Source organism: Carassius auratus, chromosome 34, assembly GCF_003368295.1.
Source record: "Carassius auratus strain Wakin chromosome 34, ASM336829v1, whole genome shotgun sequence".
In the NCBI taxonomy this organism is placed as follows: domain Eukaryota; kingdom Metazoa; phylum Chordata; class Actinopteri; order Cypriniformes; family Cyprinidae; genus Carassius; species Carassius auratus.
In genome coordinates this window covers 5,599,367-5,620,190 of record NC_039276.1, presented here as the reverse complement: position 1 = coordinate 5,620,190, position 20,824 = coordinate 5,599,367, and the positions used below count along the sequence as shown (strand labels likewise).

The window sequence follows — 20,824 nt, the reverse complement described above, 5'->3', positions numbered from 1 at the left end:
TCATGAAGAAACTTTTCCATGCACTCTTTAAAAAAGAGTGCTTTTGAAGGTTCTATGAAGACACTTTAACATCTGCTAAACATTTCCACAAGAGGTCCTTAACAGTGGAAAAAGGTTCTTTAGATTTTACATTTTCTTCACACTAAGATAAAAAATGATTCTTCTAAGAACTCATCACTGAAGAGTTCTTTGAATGGCATCACTGTGAAATAACCCCTTTGGAACCTTTCATTTTAAGACTGTAGAACCTCTTTATTGCACAATAAGGTTCTTAATAGTGGAAAAAGGGCTATTTAGATTTTTATAATGTTGTTCACTCTAAAAAAAAATGGTTCTTTTAAGAACTGATCACTGAAAGGTTCTCTTGGGACCCCAAAATTGCCCTGCTGGAGGGCAACATCAGAGAGTTTACCAAGACGAGTGTGACATAAACCCTCTTTGGTTCATCGAAGATCAGATGCCATGCTGTTAGGTTTAAAGGGTTAAATGTTCCCTCTATTACTAGAAAAAGCAAGTTTGGTGGCTGCAGAAATTAGAAAATGAATTGGCAGAGCTGAAAATAATCAGGGACATGTGGTGAAGAGTGAAGAAGAAATGAATCCAAACACAGCAGTCAATTTCCTCTTCTGCCTCCATGGGGGGAACTTTGGCAATACTTTGCAGGCATTTACGAGAGCTCAGGTCCTTGGAGGTGTTTTTCCAAGTGGCAAAGTTTCTGATTTCCCCACTCTGTGGCTGTGATGGGATTGAGGCTTGTTTAGCAGTCACATGACGCAATCTGTTTTGTACTGATTATTATGATGACCTCTCACAGGAGGCGATGTTGCAGGAGCCCTTCCAATTCACAATGACCCCCACTGGAAAGCGTAATTAAATATGACTCACCCAACCAACCAAAGTGCTGTAAATAATCCATTGTGGCCTGACTTTACTGTGAACCGCACATTTGTCCTTGTTTTAACAGGAAAAGGACCAACAGTTCCTCAGTATTCTTGCAAAAATAATCAGATTGCCTAAATGGAATCTTTCATCTCTCTCATCTCAGCCTTGGCTTGTTGCGATGAATTTGACTCTGTCCTCAAGTCATTTTCATTTTTGCTTTTATATACTAATTTAATGCCAATATTAGAAATTAAACATTTTCATATTTGGTGCGTTTTATTTTCCTTGCTTTAGAATTATTGTATTCATTAAAGTTGTCTGAACAAAACATGTGCTCTTCTGATCTTGGCCCGATGTTTTTAAAAGTATCTATCACGCTCTTTACAAAGTAATCTAGTGTAGGTTATAAATTATGACACTTGTGGAGTAATAAACTGATCCATAATTGCAGTACCGCACCAATGCGTTACATTATTGTTTTTTTATGGGCAGTTAATGAGTTGTTGGGAACAACTCCCTCATGTTGAACTCTTCACTCTTCCCATAAAAGTATATGTTGGAAAGTGTGTTATTTCTAAGCTTATAAAACAAAAAAACAAAGGGTAGTTTTGGATACTGATTGGTCAATACAACATTCCAGCCATTATAAAGTACAGATATGACGCGTTGTCCAACACCCACATCACTGTGCTGCACCCATAGACTCATGTACAACATGTTATTGTTTACATGTCAGTGAGTACACTGGGGTCCAAAACAGTAAAAAATACACATTTAAAATTGTGTTTAAAAATACAAATTTTGGGAGAAAAGGGAAGGAAGACATTCTGAAAATATTTGCACTCAAGTTGTGATATGCTGATTAAAAAAAAAAAAAAAAAAGATTAAATTAGAAATAATCTTATTTTATAAGTTTGTATATTATATTTGTATATTATTGTTGCATCCCTAATATACACTTTCGGTCAAAATTTTGGGATCAGTAATGTTTTAAAAGAAGACTCTCATGCTCATCAAGGTTGCAATTATTTACATTTACATTTAGTCATTTAGCAGATGCTTTTATCCAAAGCGACTTACAAATGAGGAAAGTGGAAGCAATCAAAATCAACAAAAAGAGCAATGATATATAAGTGCTATAACAAGTCAAGCATAAGAATAGTGAGTGCTGAAGTTAGAGGGTCAAAAAAAGATGGAAGAGATGTTTTTTAAGCCGATTCTTGAAGATGGCTAAGGACTCAAATTGAGTTGGGAAGGTCATTCCACCAGGAGGGAACATTTAATTTAAAAGTCTGTAAAAGTGACTTTGTGCTTCTTTGGGATGGCACAATCGAGCGACATTCACTTGCAGAAAGTAAGCTTCTAGAGGGCACATAAGTCTGAAGTAACAAATTTAGGTAAATGGGTGCAGAGCCAGTGGTAGTTTTGTAGGCAAACATCAATGCCTTGAATTTTATGCGAGCAGCTATTGGAAGCCAGTGCAAGAAAGCATTGCAATAGTCCAGCCTGGACAGAACAAGAGCTTGAATAAGGAGTTGTACAGCATGTGTTTTTGATCAAAAATCAGTAATCTTGCAAAATGCTATTACAATAATAATAAATAATGTTTTTTATTTTAATATCCTTTGTAATATAATTTATTCTTGTGATGCAAAGCTGAATTTCCATCAGCCATTACTCCTGTCTTCAATGTCACATCACCCTTAAGAAACCAATCTAATATGCTGATTTATTATTAGAATTATCAATGTTGGCAACAGTTGTGCTGCCAAATATGTTTTTGCAAACTGCAATACTTTTTTCAGGATTCTTTGATGAATAAAAATGTTAAAAAGAACAGCATTTTTTTTTTTTCAAAATATAATTTTGTATTCTAATATTCTAAATATTCTAATAATATAAATCTTTGCTATCACTTCTTAAAAATGTCAAAAAAAGAAAGAATAAAAATTTACTGACCCCAAACTTTTGAACTGTAGTGTATATTGTTAGAAAAGATTTAGAATAAATGCTCTTCTTTTAAACGTCTTATTCATCAAAAAATCCTGAAAAAAGTATCACATGCAGGTTCCAAAAAAAAAAAAAAACAACAGTTTCCAGCACTGATAATAAATCAGCATATTGAAAGTTTTCTGAAGGATCATGTGACACTGAAGACTAGAATAATAATGATTAAAATTCAGCTTTGCATCACATGAATAAATTAGATTTTAATGTATATTAAAATAGAAAAACTTTATTTTCATCATACATCATAATAATAATTCACAATATTATGTTTTCCCTGTTTTTCTGATCAAATAAATGCAGCCTTGATGAACATAAGAAACTCCTGTAAAAAATATTCAAAATTATTCTGATCCCAAACATTTGACCGGTAGTATATACAGTGCCCTCCATTATTATTGGCACCTTTGGTAAATATGAGCAAAGGCGGCTGTGAAAATAAATCTGCATAGTTTATCCTTTCGATCTTTCAATTGAAAAAATCACAATATTCGAACCCATCATTAAATTAGAAAAAAATTAAGTGGGGTGAATATCTCATTGTGAAATAAATGCTTTCTCTAGTTCACGTTGGCCATGACCCAGTCTGGGACAGGCCATCCAATATACTGAGTGAAAATGAAATTGACTAACACAAAGGACACATCCTCATTCTGAAAGATGCGTTGAGTTTAAAGGTTATTTTAAAAAGTCATGTGTGTATTTATTTTTGTTTGTCATAGAATAGCACAAGTCAGTTAAAGATTGCCTTACCTTTCACAAGACACATTTCCTCACACTCCTGTAGGGACTCGAAATTGTTTGCATTGCCTTGACAGCCTCCGTATTCAAAGAGCTCACAGCGACCTGTGTCAAAGTTAAAGTAGAACCTGTCCTTTATTGCCTTGCATGGCCCTTCGTCTTTCTTCAGGGTGCATGAATGATGGAATATGTGGACTTCAGACCCCACTCCATCTGCTGAGGGTGGAAGGAAGCCAGAAGTTATAATTTGCTCCAGATATAATTCACAAAACTCTCCGTGGTAAATTGAAGCCAACTATAAGCTGTCACCTAAGGCTTTGTAGGGGGTGAAAGAGCTTTCTGGCACTGGAAATTTACTATACACCTACTTTTAATAGAGCTAGAGCATTTGCTCAAAGAGATCTCATTGACATGGCAGACTGTAGATCTGAGGGATCGGACAGATTTGCCCTTGGTGTTTAACGCTTGGTTAAATCAGGATGAACCTCCTACACTCTTCCACTCTCAAGCCAACGAGGAAGATAAAGCACTCTTTCATCAATATAAATTTGGATGGTTTAAATCAAAAAGATTTAGCTTTTCCCCAGGAATAGGTTCTTAATCCCTACCAAGAACCGACCATATTAGTTTGTTCTAAGAGCATCCTGAGTGAAGTGAACTCTGCTGTACTTCCTGTTCACACAACAAGGACTGAATCCAAAGTGCCACAGACTAAAGTAACAGATGGTCTTGGACTTGAGTGATGACATCCTGCAGGCAGTTGGATCACTTATCCTGTCACATCCTGATGTTCATCTCCTCACTCTTCTCCACTCAGAAATCCTCTCTCAATGCTTTCCTTTTAGGTATTCCACATACTCTGGATAAAATTATTTCTTGCACAAAAGCAGGAAACCCACACATCTATAGCATACGTCTTGATGGGTTTGACATTGAAGGAAAATAGTAATAGCATCAATATTTTTACATGCATCATTATTAAATGCAGACAGGTATGAATGCTCATAGAGGCTACATTTATATTGTAATGTTACAATTGAAAATTACAGTTCTATTTTAATATATTTTACATTATATAATTTATTAATTACTGTAGTCCTATAATGATTATCTGCTTTATAAAATAATTTATTCCAGTGATGCAAAGCTGAATTTTCAGCATCATTACTCCGGTCTTCAGTGCCACATGATCCTTAAATAATCCTTCCAATATACTGATTTGGTGCTCAAAAAACATTACTTATAATTATCAATGTTGAAACAGTTGTGCTGCTTAATAGTTTTGTGAAAATGTTTATACATTTTTACGGGACTTTTTGAGGGATAAAAGTTCAGAGGAACAGCATTTATTTGAAATAAAAATTCTTTGTAACATTATAAATCTCTTTACTGTCACATTTGACCAAATGAATGTGTCACTGCTGAATAAAAGTATTCGTTTAAAAAATAAAATCTTCAAATTTATGAACAGCAATGCAATTTGACCTTTGGAGACTTTACAGAATTTGATCCTTTGGTAAAACAGAGCAGTTGGCACACTGTTGAAAACTCTTTTGTAACTCTGGCATATGGGATTTCCACAAGAGAAAAAATATATATATATATTATATAAAATATAATATATATTTGAACACACACACACACACACACACACACCATAAAATATAAAAAGTCCTGCACATTGTCATGTGTAGCTTGAGAAACTGGAGCATTTAACAGGATATATTTTATTGTTTTCTATCTAACCATAGGCTATTATGAAGATTTAAAAAAAATCTGAACTAAGATAATAACAATAATTACATAAGCCAAAATTGCAAAGGACATGTTCTCATTTCCATGGACACAGCAGCTCTTTAAAGATGAGTTCTTGTGTACATCCTTTCCAATTTAATTGTTTTTAAATGTAATATTTAAACATGCAATTTCAGTGTATCATAACACAGACAATAGCTGGACCTGCAGACTGTCCCCAAAGAACTTATGTCTATAATGGAAAAACAGATCTGTTCAAATTTAAACTGCCAGATGCTTTTTTACTCCAGCATGAATTTTCTGTTCTGCTTGGATTCACCTCAATTTGGATAGTGGTCAGAACAACCCAAAACTGTCGCTTTGCCAAACTCATTGTCAATGCTGAGCTCGGGCAAACTGCCCCATGTTGAGACTTAGCCTTTGCTTGTTTTATATACATCCTGAAAGAAAGCTGTTGATTTCATCTCAAGGTGGAATTTAGCACATTGGTCAGTTTTTGAGTAAAACATTCATGAACTCTCAGTCTGATGGAAAGCTCAATGCATGTAAATATCTGTTTACAGATGTCAACATGTCATGTTGGCTCAATGTTTGCTTTTAGTTACCTGAGCAACAGTGCAATGATTAATAAAAATGTCTACAGTGGATCTGACTGCAACACAAGGACACTGTAAAACTATAAGTGGCAACGTATTTGTCATTTATGAATTAGTAACCAGTGAGTCAGTTTTAACGTAAGCCCTTTTTCATTACGTGGCATATTAAGAACTGTCCATTTGTCATATTACTGATACATTTACAGATCTGTGTGTTAGAGAGTAGTCACAGAAACAGAGGTTTTATAGTATGAGGATATGATTATACTGAGTTCTATACACTGGGTATGATTATCAGATTTAGTCAGCAGATACCGTTCAAAGAGTACAGTCCATGGGGACAGTCACTATATATATATATATATATATATATATATATATATATATATATATATATATACTGAAGGAGTGGATGCCGAGTGAACATATCCTTCATACTGATATTAATTATATTATTACATGATTTCTTGTTTGACTATTAATCAAGTTATGGCAAGAGTGAAATGTGTAACCTTATGTGCGCTTATGAGATATTAAAGAATCATATATATATATATATATATATATATATATATATATATATATATATATATATATATATATATATATATATATTAGGGGTGTAACGATACGCGTATTCGTATTGAACCGTTCGGTACGATGCTTTCGGTTCGGTACGCGGTACGCATTATGTATACCGAACGGTTCGTTGGAGTAATTAATTATATTTGAAAAAAAAAAAAAAGAGAGAGAAAGAAATATAATGATATGCGTTCAACAAGGTAGCCCAATAACCCAAACAACGTAACAGGCAACGCCCCTGACACTCCCGAAGAAGAAAAAAACACCATCTTATATGTTTATGTTAGGCTACTCAGCAGGCGCTCGCTCACTCAGTACGCCCCAGATAGCAATGAGTCGGCGGCAGTAGAAGCGTCAGAATAGCGTAATCGCAAACACGTTTGACGGTGCACCGCCGGCGGCAGCCGCTTTTTAGAAGCGGCAGCCGCCTTCGTCCCGCCGCCGTTATATCAAAGGCGACCCTTCCGCGGCCCGTCGGAGGCAAACGCTATTTTCGAGCGATCGGTCGCCGCTTGCTTATTTATTTATTTATATATATATATTATATATTATATATATATATATATATATATATATTATGCAGTTTATCAAGAATAATGATTGATCAAACCAGACAAATTTCCATTTGACGTTTTAATTCCACATTTCAAAGTACAGTAACTGTCATTGAAACATGATGTCAGATCCCTGAAATATAAATAACAGAAAAAAAGAGAAAAAAAAAAAAATAATAATAATAATAATAATAATATGGGATTTAATTCACATATAGGCTATTATGATTTTATAATCACTTCAGATGTGAAAAGTAGTTAAAATGCTGTCAGTTCCACTTCCATTCTAACTCCCAACATGCTAAACATAGCCTTGGCTGCTGGTCGATTTTAGTAGAAATCCTTGTATTTCAAAGCGGCTTGCCGCCAGCCGGCCGCGGTCCATTAGACGGAGGCAACCGCCAAAGAAAATGAAGCAGTCGGCCCGCCGGCTTTCCGCCGGCGGCATCTCGCAAGAAATGGGAGTGACGTATTCGGCGGCAAACGTTTCATCCCCGCCAGCGGGACGCACCTATAGCCGACAGCTTAGGGCCGGCGGCAAAAAGAAGCCGTGCGGATATTTTTTGCTAGCTGGGGCGCTGAAGGCTCGTTGCAAAATAGCCAATGCGTAACAGACTAGAAATGAGAAGATCCTCCAATAACCAACAGGTCTGGTGTTTGGGTGCACTTTGGATTCCCTTTAAGCTATAATGGTGATGGCAAGAGAGTGGTGGATAAATAAACAACGGTATGTCGCATCTGCAACATGACAGGGTACACCAGCGGGATTACAAAAAAAAAAAAAAAAAAACCAGCGGGAATATCTGGGATATATGCATCAGTACTATCTGGGAAAAGACGAAAAAAAGGAGAAACATGCACGCAGCAAACTATCCCTGCAGCATTTAGACACTATAGCTTACAGGGAATCCAACCCAAACACCAGACCTGTTGGTTATTTTAGGATCTTATATTTCTGGTCTGTTAAATGCATTAGACATTTTGCAACGAGCCTTCAGCGCGTGCTGAGTGAGCGAGCGCCTTAGGGGCCGTTCACATATCGTGCCTAAAAACGCATGGAAAACGCTAAGCGCGTCTTTCTCCTGAGGCGTCTGTCTTTGCTAAGCAACAATGACGTGCTCTCTCCATGAGACGCGGAAATTTCAGCGAAGGATAAATGGATTTGCAGCTCTAAAAATCGCTTGCAGTAGCTCTGCTACTGAATTTATTTCAAAATTGCAATCCATATACAACTATGATCAGCTGTTCCTTCATCTTGGCTGAGCTCTCAACGTTGTTACGGGAAAGGATGAAGCTGATTGGTTGGTTCTTGTCACATGACCCGCGGTGCGCTTGCGGCATTCTGAAAAGTTGAGATGTTTTTACATTTTGCTGTATCTAAAACGTATCGAACCGAACCGAACCGAACCGTGACATCAGTGTATCGTATCGAACCGAACCGTGAATTTTGTGAACCGTTACACCCCTAATATATATATATATATATATATATATATATATATATATATATATATATATATATATAATTTGTATACACACAAACACTGTTGCCGCCAGATCTCGATTGCCAGAAAACACACATGCAAATCTGGTGTTACTGAACTGAATCATTTATTTGATGACTTGTAATGCAAGGGAGTTGTCTGGTTATCTTGAAAAATTTTATAAGATGACCTTAACTGCAAGAAAAATGACTGTGTTCAAACTGGTTTCCAGAAGGCTCCTCCTGTGTGCCACTGGTTGAGTTGTGCTGGGCTAGGAGGGAAAGTGTCACAGGGCAACAATATTTGTCCTTTTTTTTTAATTGTTTAAAAATAAACCTACAATTATTAATTTTTATACTTTTCTCTGCATATTGAACTGGGACTGGAGAAAGTATTTTGACATAAAAAAAAAACAGACAAAACTATATGGGTGTTTTGTTTTGTTTATCTTATGCACCGACTTGTACAGTAGTAAAGCTTTGATTTATTTTGCTTTACTATTGTCAGGCATCCAGGCTTGATCCACGTTAAGGCCTGTTTGCCAGTGGCACTGCAGACCATCTTTGTCTACAAAATCCTCCATTTCTGCAATGGCTGCAACACCTTAAAATCCCAGATAGGTCAGAACTTGTTTATTCTACTACCGTTCACAGATAACAAAAATAAGTGACATAGTAAACCTCGTCATGCCGGATCCCATGAAACTCTTGCGGGACAGAAAATCCTCTCTGTCACCTGGTGCAATTATCTGAGGTCTGCAGTGCAGGGCTCACTGAAGCAAATAATCCCATACACCCCAATTAATCATTGTCAGGTCTGCAACTGACTGCATGAGAGGATTCTGGCTCTTTAAATGACTGTGTGGCCACCGATCTGTTCAACCATATGGGACACCTGATGTGGACATACGTTAAACATAAGGCTTAGTGGGGAAAATATATATCCACAGCATTGCATGGAATGCTCTATAGCAAGTTAACCACCTAAATTGAAAGGCTTAACTGGTTGCTCAATATCTCTCTCCCTGCAATAAATCTGTACACAATACAGAAAGTTGGAAATTGAGAGCATTGATTTCCCATTAACCACCACAAAGCATGAATACATACATTATTCAACATGGCTGACTGAACCAAGCTCCAAGCACCTTTGGAATATCTGCCTCTTCCTTTTGAAGGAGACCTAAAGCAGACTGGTAAAAGTGTAAAAAAATAATAACAATAATAGAATGTGAGTATAGAATAACAGGTAATATCTTTGTTATATTTATTTACTTCTGTAAATTGGTATTCAAGTGTTACATACATTAAAGAGTATTGAATTTCCACTCACCACTGTATATATTATTTGTATATATTTTTGAAATCAATGGTAATCTCCAGGGTAATCTCACAATCTATAAATAACTGTCAAGATCAATTTTTAAGGAAGCAGGAGATACTACAGGCCTAGCTATACATTAAATTAGTGCAGGCAGTAGATTGCATTATGTAAGTAATGGCATCCCCGCATAATCTACGAAAAATGTTCTAATAACTTCTGCTATACTACAAATAGTCCAAAAACTCTACCGTAATAAAAAAATATTTCCCACCACATGCTATTGGGGAGTGTAGACTATTCCCTGAATGACACAGATTGTCCTTGAAAAATGCAATGTAGTCCTGAAATATCATCAATCATGGTACAAAATCTTTCAAGGTCAGAGGGAAGATAAGATCCAATTTTTGTCTATGCATGCATGAATACCATTCCAGTGCTCGAAATTTTAGTGCGGTAGAGTGTGAAGAGAGAAACCTCAGTGCAGTTCTAAGTTTGGTGTCCTAAACTGAGTTAGCGCAACAGATCAAACATGGTCTCGACAAACATTCTGACATTCTGAAAAAAATATGTCATCCAAAATTGAAAATTTGCTCATCCTAAGGCCATCCAAGATGCAGATAAGTACAGTATGTTTCTTCATCGGAACAGATTCGGAGAAATTTAGCATTACATCACTTGCTCACCAGCGGGTCCTCTGCATTGAATGGGTGCCATCATAATTGAGTTCAAACGGCTGATAAAAACACCACAATAATCCACAAGTAAACCACACAAATCCCATCCATCAATGAACAAGTTATGAAGCAGAAAGCTGTGTACTTGTAAGAAACAATCCAACAATAAGGCTTTTTTAGTTTTTTTTTTTTTTTTTTTTTTTTTTTATGGATAGAGGACTTGGTAGTCATATATATATATATATATATATATATATATATATATATATATCGGTACGTTCATTTGGACATTCACTGCCGCTTTTCAGAGCGCCCTTCACAATGCACGCTTCCTAATTCTTTCTAGATCGGAGTATGGAGCGTGATTCATTTGAACCAGTTTGGGAGCTCGGAGCAGGAACTCCCGACTTGATTCAAATAATTTGCGATCCCCAAACTGACTCAAATGATTCGTGAATCCGCTATGAACTCCCGAACTGACTCAAATGATTCGCGATCCCGCTACGAACTCCCGAACTGATTCAAATGATTCGCGATCCCCAGACTGACTCAAATGATTCGCGAATCCGCTTTGAACTCCCGAACTGACTCAAATGATTCGCAAACCCGCTACAAACTCCCGAACTGATTCAAATGATTCGCGAACCCTATATGAACTCTCGAATTGATTCAAATGATCCGCGAAGCCGCTCCGAACTCCCGAATTGATTCAAATGATTTGCGATCCCCAAACTGACTGAATGATTCGCGAACCCGCTCCGAACTGACTCAAATGATTCGCGATACCGCTCCGAACTCCCAAACTGACTCAAATGATTCGCGAACCTGCTCCGATTTCTCGAACTGATTCAAATGATCCGCGAAGCTGCTCCGTACTCCCGAATTGACTCAAATGATTCGCGATCCCACTCCGAACTCCCAAACTGGTTCAAATGATTCACGCTCCATACTCCGAACTAGAAAGAATTAGGAAGCGTGCATTCAGGCTTTAAAAGACAAAGGCAAATAAATGACATTGTTAATTTTTGGATTAACTATCTTTTTCAGACACAGACTTTGAACTATAAGTAGTATTTTTAATAACCATCACTGTTGCTAGATTAACTTGAGTCAAGTGTGAACATGATTAGTTCATGATTAGTCTTGGTTGTTCTAAGAATATTCAAATGTCAAACCACTGTATAATTTTTTGCTGCTAATTTTAGGTTTCAGTATATTGGTTTTAGTTTGACATCTCATATAGTCAGAAAATAGTAAATTTTGCAAGGTTTTATTTTTTATTTTGTATAAAATATTTGCATCAACAATGAAAAAATGAGGAAATCTAATTGTGTCTCTCTACTGTCTCTTGACTTCAAAAGACAATCTAAGAACAGTGTTTACATTTTACTTTTAAATACTTAAGTACAATTAAATGTAGAGACTCATTTTAGTATATTATTTGTACTTGAGTACAATTTAATGGCATTCCCGGTACTTTAACAAATCTGTTAAAGGGCGTGGAAAAGCTGTCAGGATGAAATCAAGCAGGAGTACACAACTATGCCTGCTTCCTTGATATTCTCGTTGGCTAATTGGGTTGTCACTTTCATAAAAACCCTTGCTTTTTCTCTCTATATGCTTTTGTTACATGCTACTGAAATCAATGTATTCCCATCACTGACACGGTATAAATTTGTGTAGGCGCCCTTAATCTCACCCAGCTTTTTAAAGCCCACACAAGCACCCTGGTTAGTTGCACTTTTACACTGTTTTTGAATAATACAGCTGCCATATGAACACATTTAAGAATCCATTGCCTTTTTAACCATGCAAGTCTATATTTAATGGCATCAGTCTTCATCTTCAGAGTGAATGTATAAGGAATGACAGAAGCAATTACAGTTTAATCAAGTGAGCACACTTCTCTTTGACCTCCCCTGATGGTTCACTGGAATTTTAGATATGGCACTTCAACTTATCCAGACCATTTAGAAGGGAGGAGCTTTGTGCAATTCTGCAAAGTGTCTGAACAAACACTGAAATTGTCTTGAAAAAGGGTCAGTCCTCAGGAAAAAGATAGAGCTATCGGCTTAGACAAGCCTTCCTCTAATGACTCGTTCAATGAGGCATGACTAATAGTGGTATATTTAACCCAGGAAAAAAAAACATTGTGAGGATTATGTGCCTTGCATCTTAGGATAGCTTTATTATATAGAACAATTTCTTGATGAAGATTAATGGGAAGGAGTCATAATGTCCAAACAAAATATATCGAGCCAACAACAACAAACTTTGTAAGTGTTTCTTATAAACAAATATAAAATCCTGCAGAATGTGTTAATTTACACACCCCTATGTCATAAAATATTCATAATATTGTCAGTCATGTCATTAGCATAACGAGAAATCATTACATGTTTGTTCAACGAAAAGGTTACTTATAACTCACTTTCATAAACTGTCATGCAGAATCCTGATCTCTGCATTGCACCTTCTTGAGAATGGCGGTCACATCTGGCAAGAGCGGATGTGTCTTTACGTGAACTTCACAGCCATAGTACAGGCCAATTATTCACAGAAAGGAACATCTCTTAATCTCACTTCTTTATTTTTCAAGACTAAAGTGCATATATGTGACAGAATCTTTCAAAAGAAATTAGACTACTATTTCTATGCACTGTGACAGGCGCACTTTATAAAATAATTGGTTGTTTCAATCCATCTTTGGGTCAAATATGGACTAACCAAGTTGGGTTATTATTATTTTTTTTATTAAATTGTTAACCCAAAAGTTGGGTTGGCCCATATTTGACCCAAAGTTATTTAGGTTACTGTTTTTCATACAAATACCTATGGCAGTGTATTGCCAAGAATCTGGCGTTACGATACGTATCAGATACAGGGGTTGCAATACGATATGTTGCGATACACTGTGATACTGTAAGCAAGGCGATATATTGGGATATTTCTTATTTTAGGAATAAGATATATTTTGATGAAAGCTGTCATTAAGAACACACCACTATGTGCAAACCTTAGCAATAAATAAATAAATAAATAAATATTTAACCAGAGCACAGTGGGATCTGCATTTGCAAATAATCAGTCCCTGTAACATTCAACATTATTGAAGACAAACATTAATTGCCAAAGAATTGGCTGTTCACAGAGTGTTGTATCCAAGCATGTTAACAAAAAGTTGAGTAGAAGAAAAAAGTGTGGAAAAAATTGCACAATCCAACCGAGAGAACCTTATGAGGTTTGTCTGGCAAATTTGATTCAAGAGTTTGAGTGAACTTCACAAGAAATGGACTGAGGCTGGGGTCAAGGCATCAAGAGCCACCACACACAGATGTGTCAATGAATTTGCTGAACCACAGACCACGTCAGAGGCATCATACCTGGACTAAAGAGAAAAAGAACTGGACTGTTGCCCAGTGGTCCAAAGTCCTCTTTTCAGATGAGAGCAAGTTTGTATTTTATTTGGAAACCAAGGCCGGAGAAGCTCATAGCCCAAGTTGCTTGAAGTACAGTGTTAAGTTTCCACAGTAGGATATGATTTGGGGTGCAATGTCACATGCTGCTCCATTGTGTTTTTTGAAAACCAAAGTCAATGCACCCATTTACAAAGACATTTTGGAGCACTTCATGCTTCCTTCTGCTGACCAGCTTTTTGAAGATGCTGATTACACTTTCCAGCAGGATTTGACACCTTAAAGCAAAAGGATCCCCTAGCAAGTATAAACTAATTCAGTCATATAAACTAATTGTGTGCATTGAATTTATTTAAAATACAAGTTTCACAATTTGAGTTGAATTACTGAAATTAACTTTTCCACATCGTTCTAATTTATTGAGATGGGCCTGTATGTATAAAAGGTATTAAAAAAAAGACCATATATATTTTCAGACCCTGCCTTAAATGTTCACAGTTTAAGTTTACAATTGTAACATACAATGGAACAAATACATTTTGATCTGAACAAAAAATTACATCTGCTTAATATCAATGAAAAATAGAGTCTGTACAGGATTCCTTAAAGCTGCGGTAGGTAACTTTTGACGCTCTAGCGGTTAATAAACAGAACTGCTTGCGTCTTGCGGAAGAACATCATAGCCAGAACTACTTCTCTCTGTTTATGTCTATGAAGAATCACAAAGGTACTGGGTTACTCCGCCGCGGTACCTAATCTAAAATAGTCGGAATATAAACACTTATTATAGATGTACCCTAGTGATTCAGGACAAGCTAAAAACACGGTTTGGAAAATGGATTCATGGTGTACTCGCTTATTGTATACATTTTTCTACATTTTGAACACAAACAAAGTTACGGACCGCAGCTCTGATTGGTTGTTTTTTACCGGGTGCGGATGACTTTCTGCAAATGGCAATAGGACCACTGGGAGGAGCCAGAGGAGCTTGATTTTTTTCACAGATTATCTGTCTCATATTCTACTGACAGGACATAATGACAGGTTTAACAAATATGTAAAAAATATATTTTTACAAAAGTTACCTACTGCAGCTTTAAAGATAACAAAACGATTGTAAAACAATTAAAATTAATACAGATGTTGAACCTTTCCATTTGGATTTCACAAGTTTTTCAGTTTGTATTCAGTTCCGTGTGGAATCGCCGAAACCACAACGCGAGACCATCCCATCTGCACAAAACATCCCAAAAATGATCAGAGAAAGCTGCAGCTGCATGATGACCCTATACCGCCTGCTGCGCCCCAGTGTAAGCATCTTCACACAGGACGCGGGAAGCATTGGAACCGAGGCGGCAACCATCCCAAGGTCCCACGGAGGACGCAAGCGGCAACCTTCCCCTCCCTCTCTTGAAACCAATAATTGACTAAAACTGCAATTCATCGACTGGCCACTGGAGGCTGGCTCCAAAAGGGAGTCTATCCCATTCGCTTGTTAAGTCTGACGTCACGTAGCAGCGCTTCCGTGTCCAAACGCTCTATCAGTTACCACGAGAAAACAACAAAAGGTGCTAATATAAACTCACAATGTGATAGAATACTAGCGAAAAAGTTATAATCTTAACCTTTAACTCCAACTTTAACTCCATACTGAAGTCCCAGAAAATGAAAATATAAATATAAAAAAAAATATAAAAATTATTTGTGTTTGGGAAGCTGTGAGCACGGAGACTGTAGTGTATACCGTAAGTTTGAAAGCGTTTAGCTTAAATGATTAATATGAATAAACAGTGCTCATAAACGGCTGCTGAGGTAGTATTCTCAAGTGAAGCGAGTTGAGGCTTGGACCCGGAAGCATCGCTTATTACGTCATCACTTAACAACCGAATAGACTCCTCATTTTAAAATGCCCAACTTTACAGCAGAAAAAAACATGTTCACAGCCTGGTACAAAAACTTATTTTGGTCTATATAGCTAATTTTGGCCTTCGTGACAACTGTGAGGGGGTGATTGTTTTTCTATAACTCATCCATTTAAATTATATTAAGCCATAAAGTTCTGCATAAATAAGGGCTCAGCCACTTGAATGACAGGCGGATTGCCACTGCTGACACTGCCGTCGAGCCAGGTGGGCATGGTTTCAGAAACCAGCTCCCGCCTTTTTGCCCATTTTTGATTATCCGGGAGTGATGCTCAGTGACGCACAGCCAAGAAGGTGTCGGCCACTTCCGCCCACTTTTGGCTTCAAAAATGCTCTTTGGAAACCAGTGGGTGAGTATGCTAAGTAATGCTAGTATTTCATGTCACTTAGAATCTGTTCAGAGATGAAAACTGCAATCTAACGGTCAGGATATAAACTCAAAATGATAAAAACATTAATCTTGAAAATATCGAATCAATACAGTCTCGTAAAATATACGGCAACATCAATATTTTCTAACACCCCTACAAACACCACCATTTAGTTCAATTTTACCATGTTAGTGAGGTGATATGTATTTTACCTTTGGTTATCATGATCTAATTGTGTGATACTATAGATGGCTAATAGTTAAAGCTGCGGTAGGTAACTTTTGGCGCTCTAGCGGTTAATAAACAGAACTGCTTGCGTCTTGCGGAAGAACATCGTAGCCGGAACTCTCTCTGTTTATGTCTATGTAGAATCACAAAGGTACTGAGTTACTCCGCCGTGGTACCCCAGAAGCAATCTAAAATAGTCTGAATATAAACACTTATTATAGGTGCACCCTAGTGATTCAGGACAAGCTAAAAACACGGTTTGGAAAATGAATTCATGGTGTACTCGCTTATTATATAAATTTTTCTACATTTTGAACACAAAGTTACGGACCGCAGCTCTGATTGGTTGTTTCTTACCGGGAGCGGATGAATTTCTTCAAATGGCAATAGGACCACTGGGAGGAGCCAGAGGAGCTTGATTTCTTTCACAGATTATCTGTCTCATATTCTACTGACAGGACATAATGACAGGTTTAACAAATATGTAAAAAATATATTTTTACAAAAGTTACCTACTGCAGCTTTAATTTAAAAAAAATGTGTCTTAACTTAAACTGTCAGAATATTTACAGTACATTTTACCCTATGTTGTTACAATTTTTACTGATGTTACAGTTTTTGTTAATGAACATAAATTTACATCTGCATCATGATATCAAAGTCAGGGAACACAGACCTTTTTCATGACTGGAAAAAAATGTCATCCATTAGAACATGCATAAACTAATTTATTATTTCTCTATTAAGATATTTTAAGGAAAAAAGACTGAATTATAAATTCTGAATATTGTACCTCAGATTTGTGAAATGTTCACAGGTTTGGCAAGTTTGTAATGTTCTGAAAAAAAAAAAGTAAAACTCAAAAGTTAACCGTCTGGGTTCTATGGTGTCTACAACTTTCACTAAGGAGAAGAAATCCATCTTTAAACTTGAAAGAAAAGAAAGAAAAGAAAGATTTATTTGACATTTTTGTGATAATTATCGATACCAACTGACATGAACATTTTTATTGTTATTATTTTTGGCCATATCACCCAGCCCTATAGTCTGCATCAAGAATTAAGAGCTTGACACAAAAATGCTACTGAACATGGGGAAAATAATAATACAAAAACTTTAATTAATTAATCTATTAAGATCTTATGATATCATACATTTATTTACAGATACTTTTGCATTTAAAAAAGATGGAGAACTAAGTAACTGATTGAAATATTTGACATAATTGGATGGATTTCTGTGTTTAAATTTGGTAATAAAAAATGAATAAATAAAAGTCACTTATCTTTAAATCACTGATTTTGTTCTTGTAATTAAAAATAAATAAACTAGGATTTAAATAAACTAGGAACTAGCATTTAGGAACATTTTCATCTTTTAATAATATGAAGTTATAGGAAATACATGATATTTATACAAACATATCAGCAGATTATATATATATATATATATATATATATATGTGTGTGTGTGTGTGTGTGTGTGTGTGTGTATGTATATATATATATATGTATGTGTGTGTGTATATAATCTACTGACATATATGTTTGCATTGCAGGAATTAAATAAAGCAAGTTAAATATTAAATACCAGTTCCCAAAAGTTATAATGTAATCTTCCCATATTTATTACAGCAGACGAAACAGATCAAATGTGACACAAAATGCTATTTTCTATGCCCCTAAAACCTATCAATCCTTGAGTTTCATCTCACTTAATTGAATTTGTGGTTGTAAAGCAAACAGCCCTTGTTGACAAAAATCTTATTTGTTTTAGATTTAATCATCGAAGTTGAACTGAAAGTTTTAAGCCAGCGGATCGCTTCAACTCTGTGGTGTGACACCTTAAGCAACCTTCTATTTAATATGCAATTCTGCAATCTTTATAAATTACCCGTCATCTAAAATATAACTTAATCTGTCACGTTACCTTCAAAGTAGCTTCAGCTCACCTAAACACTTAGAGCACGTAACTATATTGCCTGATTTAACTTTCAATTCCTTTCAGTGGTCGTGTTAGGATAAACTCTGACCGCAAATATAAGTAGGCTATAGTAGCCTACTTTCATTGCTGTATTTAAATCAACAATTATAATTATCACAGTTGAGTCTTCAAAATACTTTTGGAACTTCTAGAAGTGCAAAATCACTCCACCAAAGGGAAAATGAACTTTTTATTAAATAATAATCATTAGGAAAAAGAATATTAACTCACCTCTTTCTGATTTGGTGAAACATATCCCAAAAAGAGGCAGCAGAAGCAGCGGTGTACATAACCAGCTCAGTAACTGAGCCATTCTAGCAGACGAGGCAATCACTCTCTTCAGAGTTATGTGGCGTAGTAAGTAAGTTTGTGGCTCCCAATAGTATAACTACTCCAAATAATCGTTGACTGCGCATTAGTCAGTCACGCACTTCCGGTGATGATCGTTCGTTCGTATATAAATATATATATATATATATATATATAAGTGGTAATAATTCCTTTATTCACATACTTATGCTTTTAAAATAAAATAACATTGATTACAGCAAGAAAGGTGTATCTCCAGCGTATCTTATGCAGTTAGTGGCTAACTTAATATATTTATAAAGTGTCAAGATCCGTTCATTCTTTATTCATTTCCAGACGGACATGAACAAAAATAAATTGCAGTGTATTTTTTTTTTTTTTTTTTTTTTTTTTTTTTTATTCTATAAAAAATATCTGGTTCGTAAGAGTGATTCGTTCGGGAATCGAGCTACGCTGGTTTTGGTTTATGTTTTGATTCATTTAAAAAGAAGAGTAATTCATTTGAGAATCGATATACGCTGGTCGCGCTGTAAGTTTTGATTCACTAAAAGGAACCCATTCATAAGAGTTATTCAGGGTTTTTAACAAACCATTCTTCATTAGCAAAATCACTCTGAATGTTTTAAACAATCAGATTCAGACTGATTTATGAATTATATAAAGTTTTCCAAAACAACAACTTGTTCTGTTCTTTTTCTTTCTTTTTTTTAAATATACATTTATTTAGTATTTCTGATTTTCCATGAATGGGCCATGAAATTCAGTTTACTGGAACTGGATTTGTATTCTTAAGTGACTCACTGCTTTTGATTGCCCTTTTGAACCGACGGTCTGTATCTTTAGGCAAATAATGATTAACTGGAGGTATTAATAAAAATAAGACACTTAAATCCACAGGGGTACAAATAAAAAAAGTATGTGTAAATGTTACAGTGATGTCCAAGGCAATCTCCTAGAGCTCTCTAAATGGATTATTATTATTATTTTATTTCATTTTTTGTCTGAGTATTTATTCAGCAGTGGGGATATATTATGTGTGAAGAGATGCAAAAAGCTTTAAAGGCATGGTAACAAATCTTTACATTAACAGCTTTACATTAAGCTGATGCACATGATAATTTAGATTTCAGATATTGTATGACTTGATGTTATCAGATCATATTCCTGTTTTAATGACATTAAATGTTGAAAATCTATAGAAGCAGTGCATGTGATCTAGATAATGTCCTCGTTCTTCTCAGATGGGTCCCACAGATTGGTGTTTAGCGTGAAGACATGGTCGAAAGTATGATTGGTGCAGACGTTCTCTCATTCCCATGTGCTGTGCTGGTCGATGTTGCCTGGAAACAGATAGAGAATCACAGTCCATCACGCATTTATGGTGGTGATTACCTTGAATTCCTACCTGCAAGGCCACATACAATTAGTCTGCAACCACAATAACTTGAACAGTATCGAGTTAAGTGAAACTTGTAGATATCCTGTTTAAAATGGTTTCCCTTAAATCAGCCTCTTAAAAAAATGAGACTTTTTGGCTAACAGTCTGAAATTGCCCCATTAAAACATGTCTTTAAATGACTCACATGTAATTTTCCAACTGCATCCACACTACTTCCTTTCATATAATAATATTCATATAAAAGTTAGGTCAAGAATCAAGACAGCCTCTCAATCTCCCAAATCCTTAAATCCCTTCAGTGTTACAACATACTCTCTCCACTCATATTCTTTTTCTTTTTCTTTTCCTTTTTACTTAGAAATACAGTCAAAGGAAGAGATGATACACTTGAAAGACAGATATTTATTATTATTATTATTATTATTTCCCAACCCACAAACCAATATATTTATAGAATGTCAACATATAGAAAAGTTGCTAATTTAGCACACAAGTCAATTCTAATATTAATTTAACAGTGGAAGTTTGTGATTATTACAATGTTGCTATTTGATTTTGAATGAGAGAATCACCTCTCATGGTCTGAAGGTCATTATAT

General features: G+C 35.8%; 1 protein-coding gene across 2 annotated transcripts in view; it reads right to left on the bottom strand.

Moving 5' to 3' along the window:
* Nucleotides 1-18,907, bottom strand: part of LOC113053705 (boophilin-H2) — a 31,621-nt gene extending 12,714 nt beyond the window's left edge. Inside the window, exons 1-2 of one of the 2 annotated variants that reach the window (XM_026218986.1) lie at nucleotides 18,750-18,907; nucleotides 3,643-3,846 (exon numbers count right to left, since the gene is read on the bottom strand). In XM_026218986.1, coding sequence (XP_026074771.1) covers nucleotides 3,643-3,846; nucleotides 18,750-18,831 — 286 coding nt within the window. In that variant the 5' untranslated portion in view covers nucleotides 18,832-18,907. The remainder of the gene's footprint in view (nucleotides 1-3,642; nucleotides 3,847-18,749) is intronic. The other variant, XM_026218987.1, reaches the window with a different exon arrangement.
* Nucleotides 18,908-20,824: the final 1,917 nt, after the last annotated feature.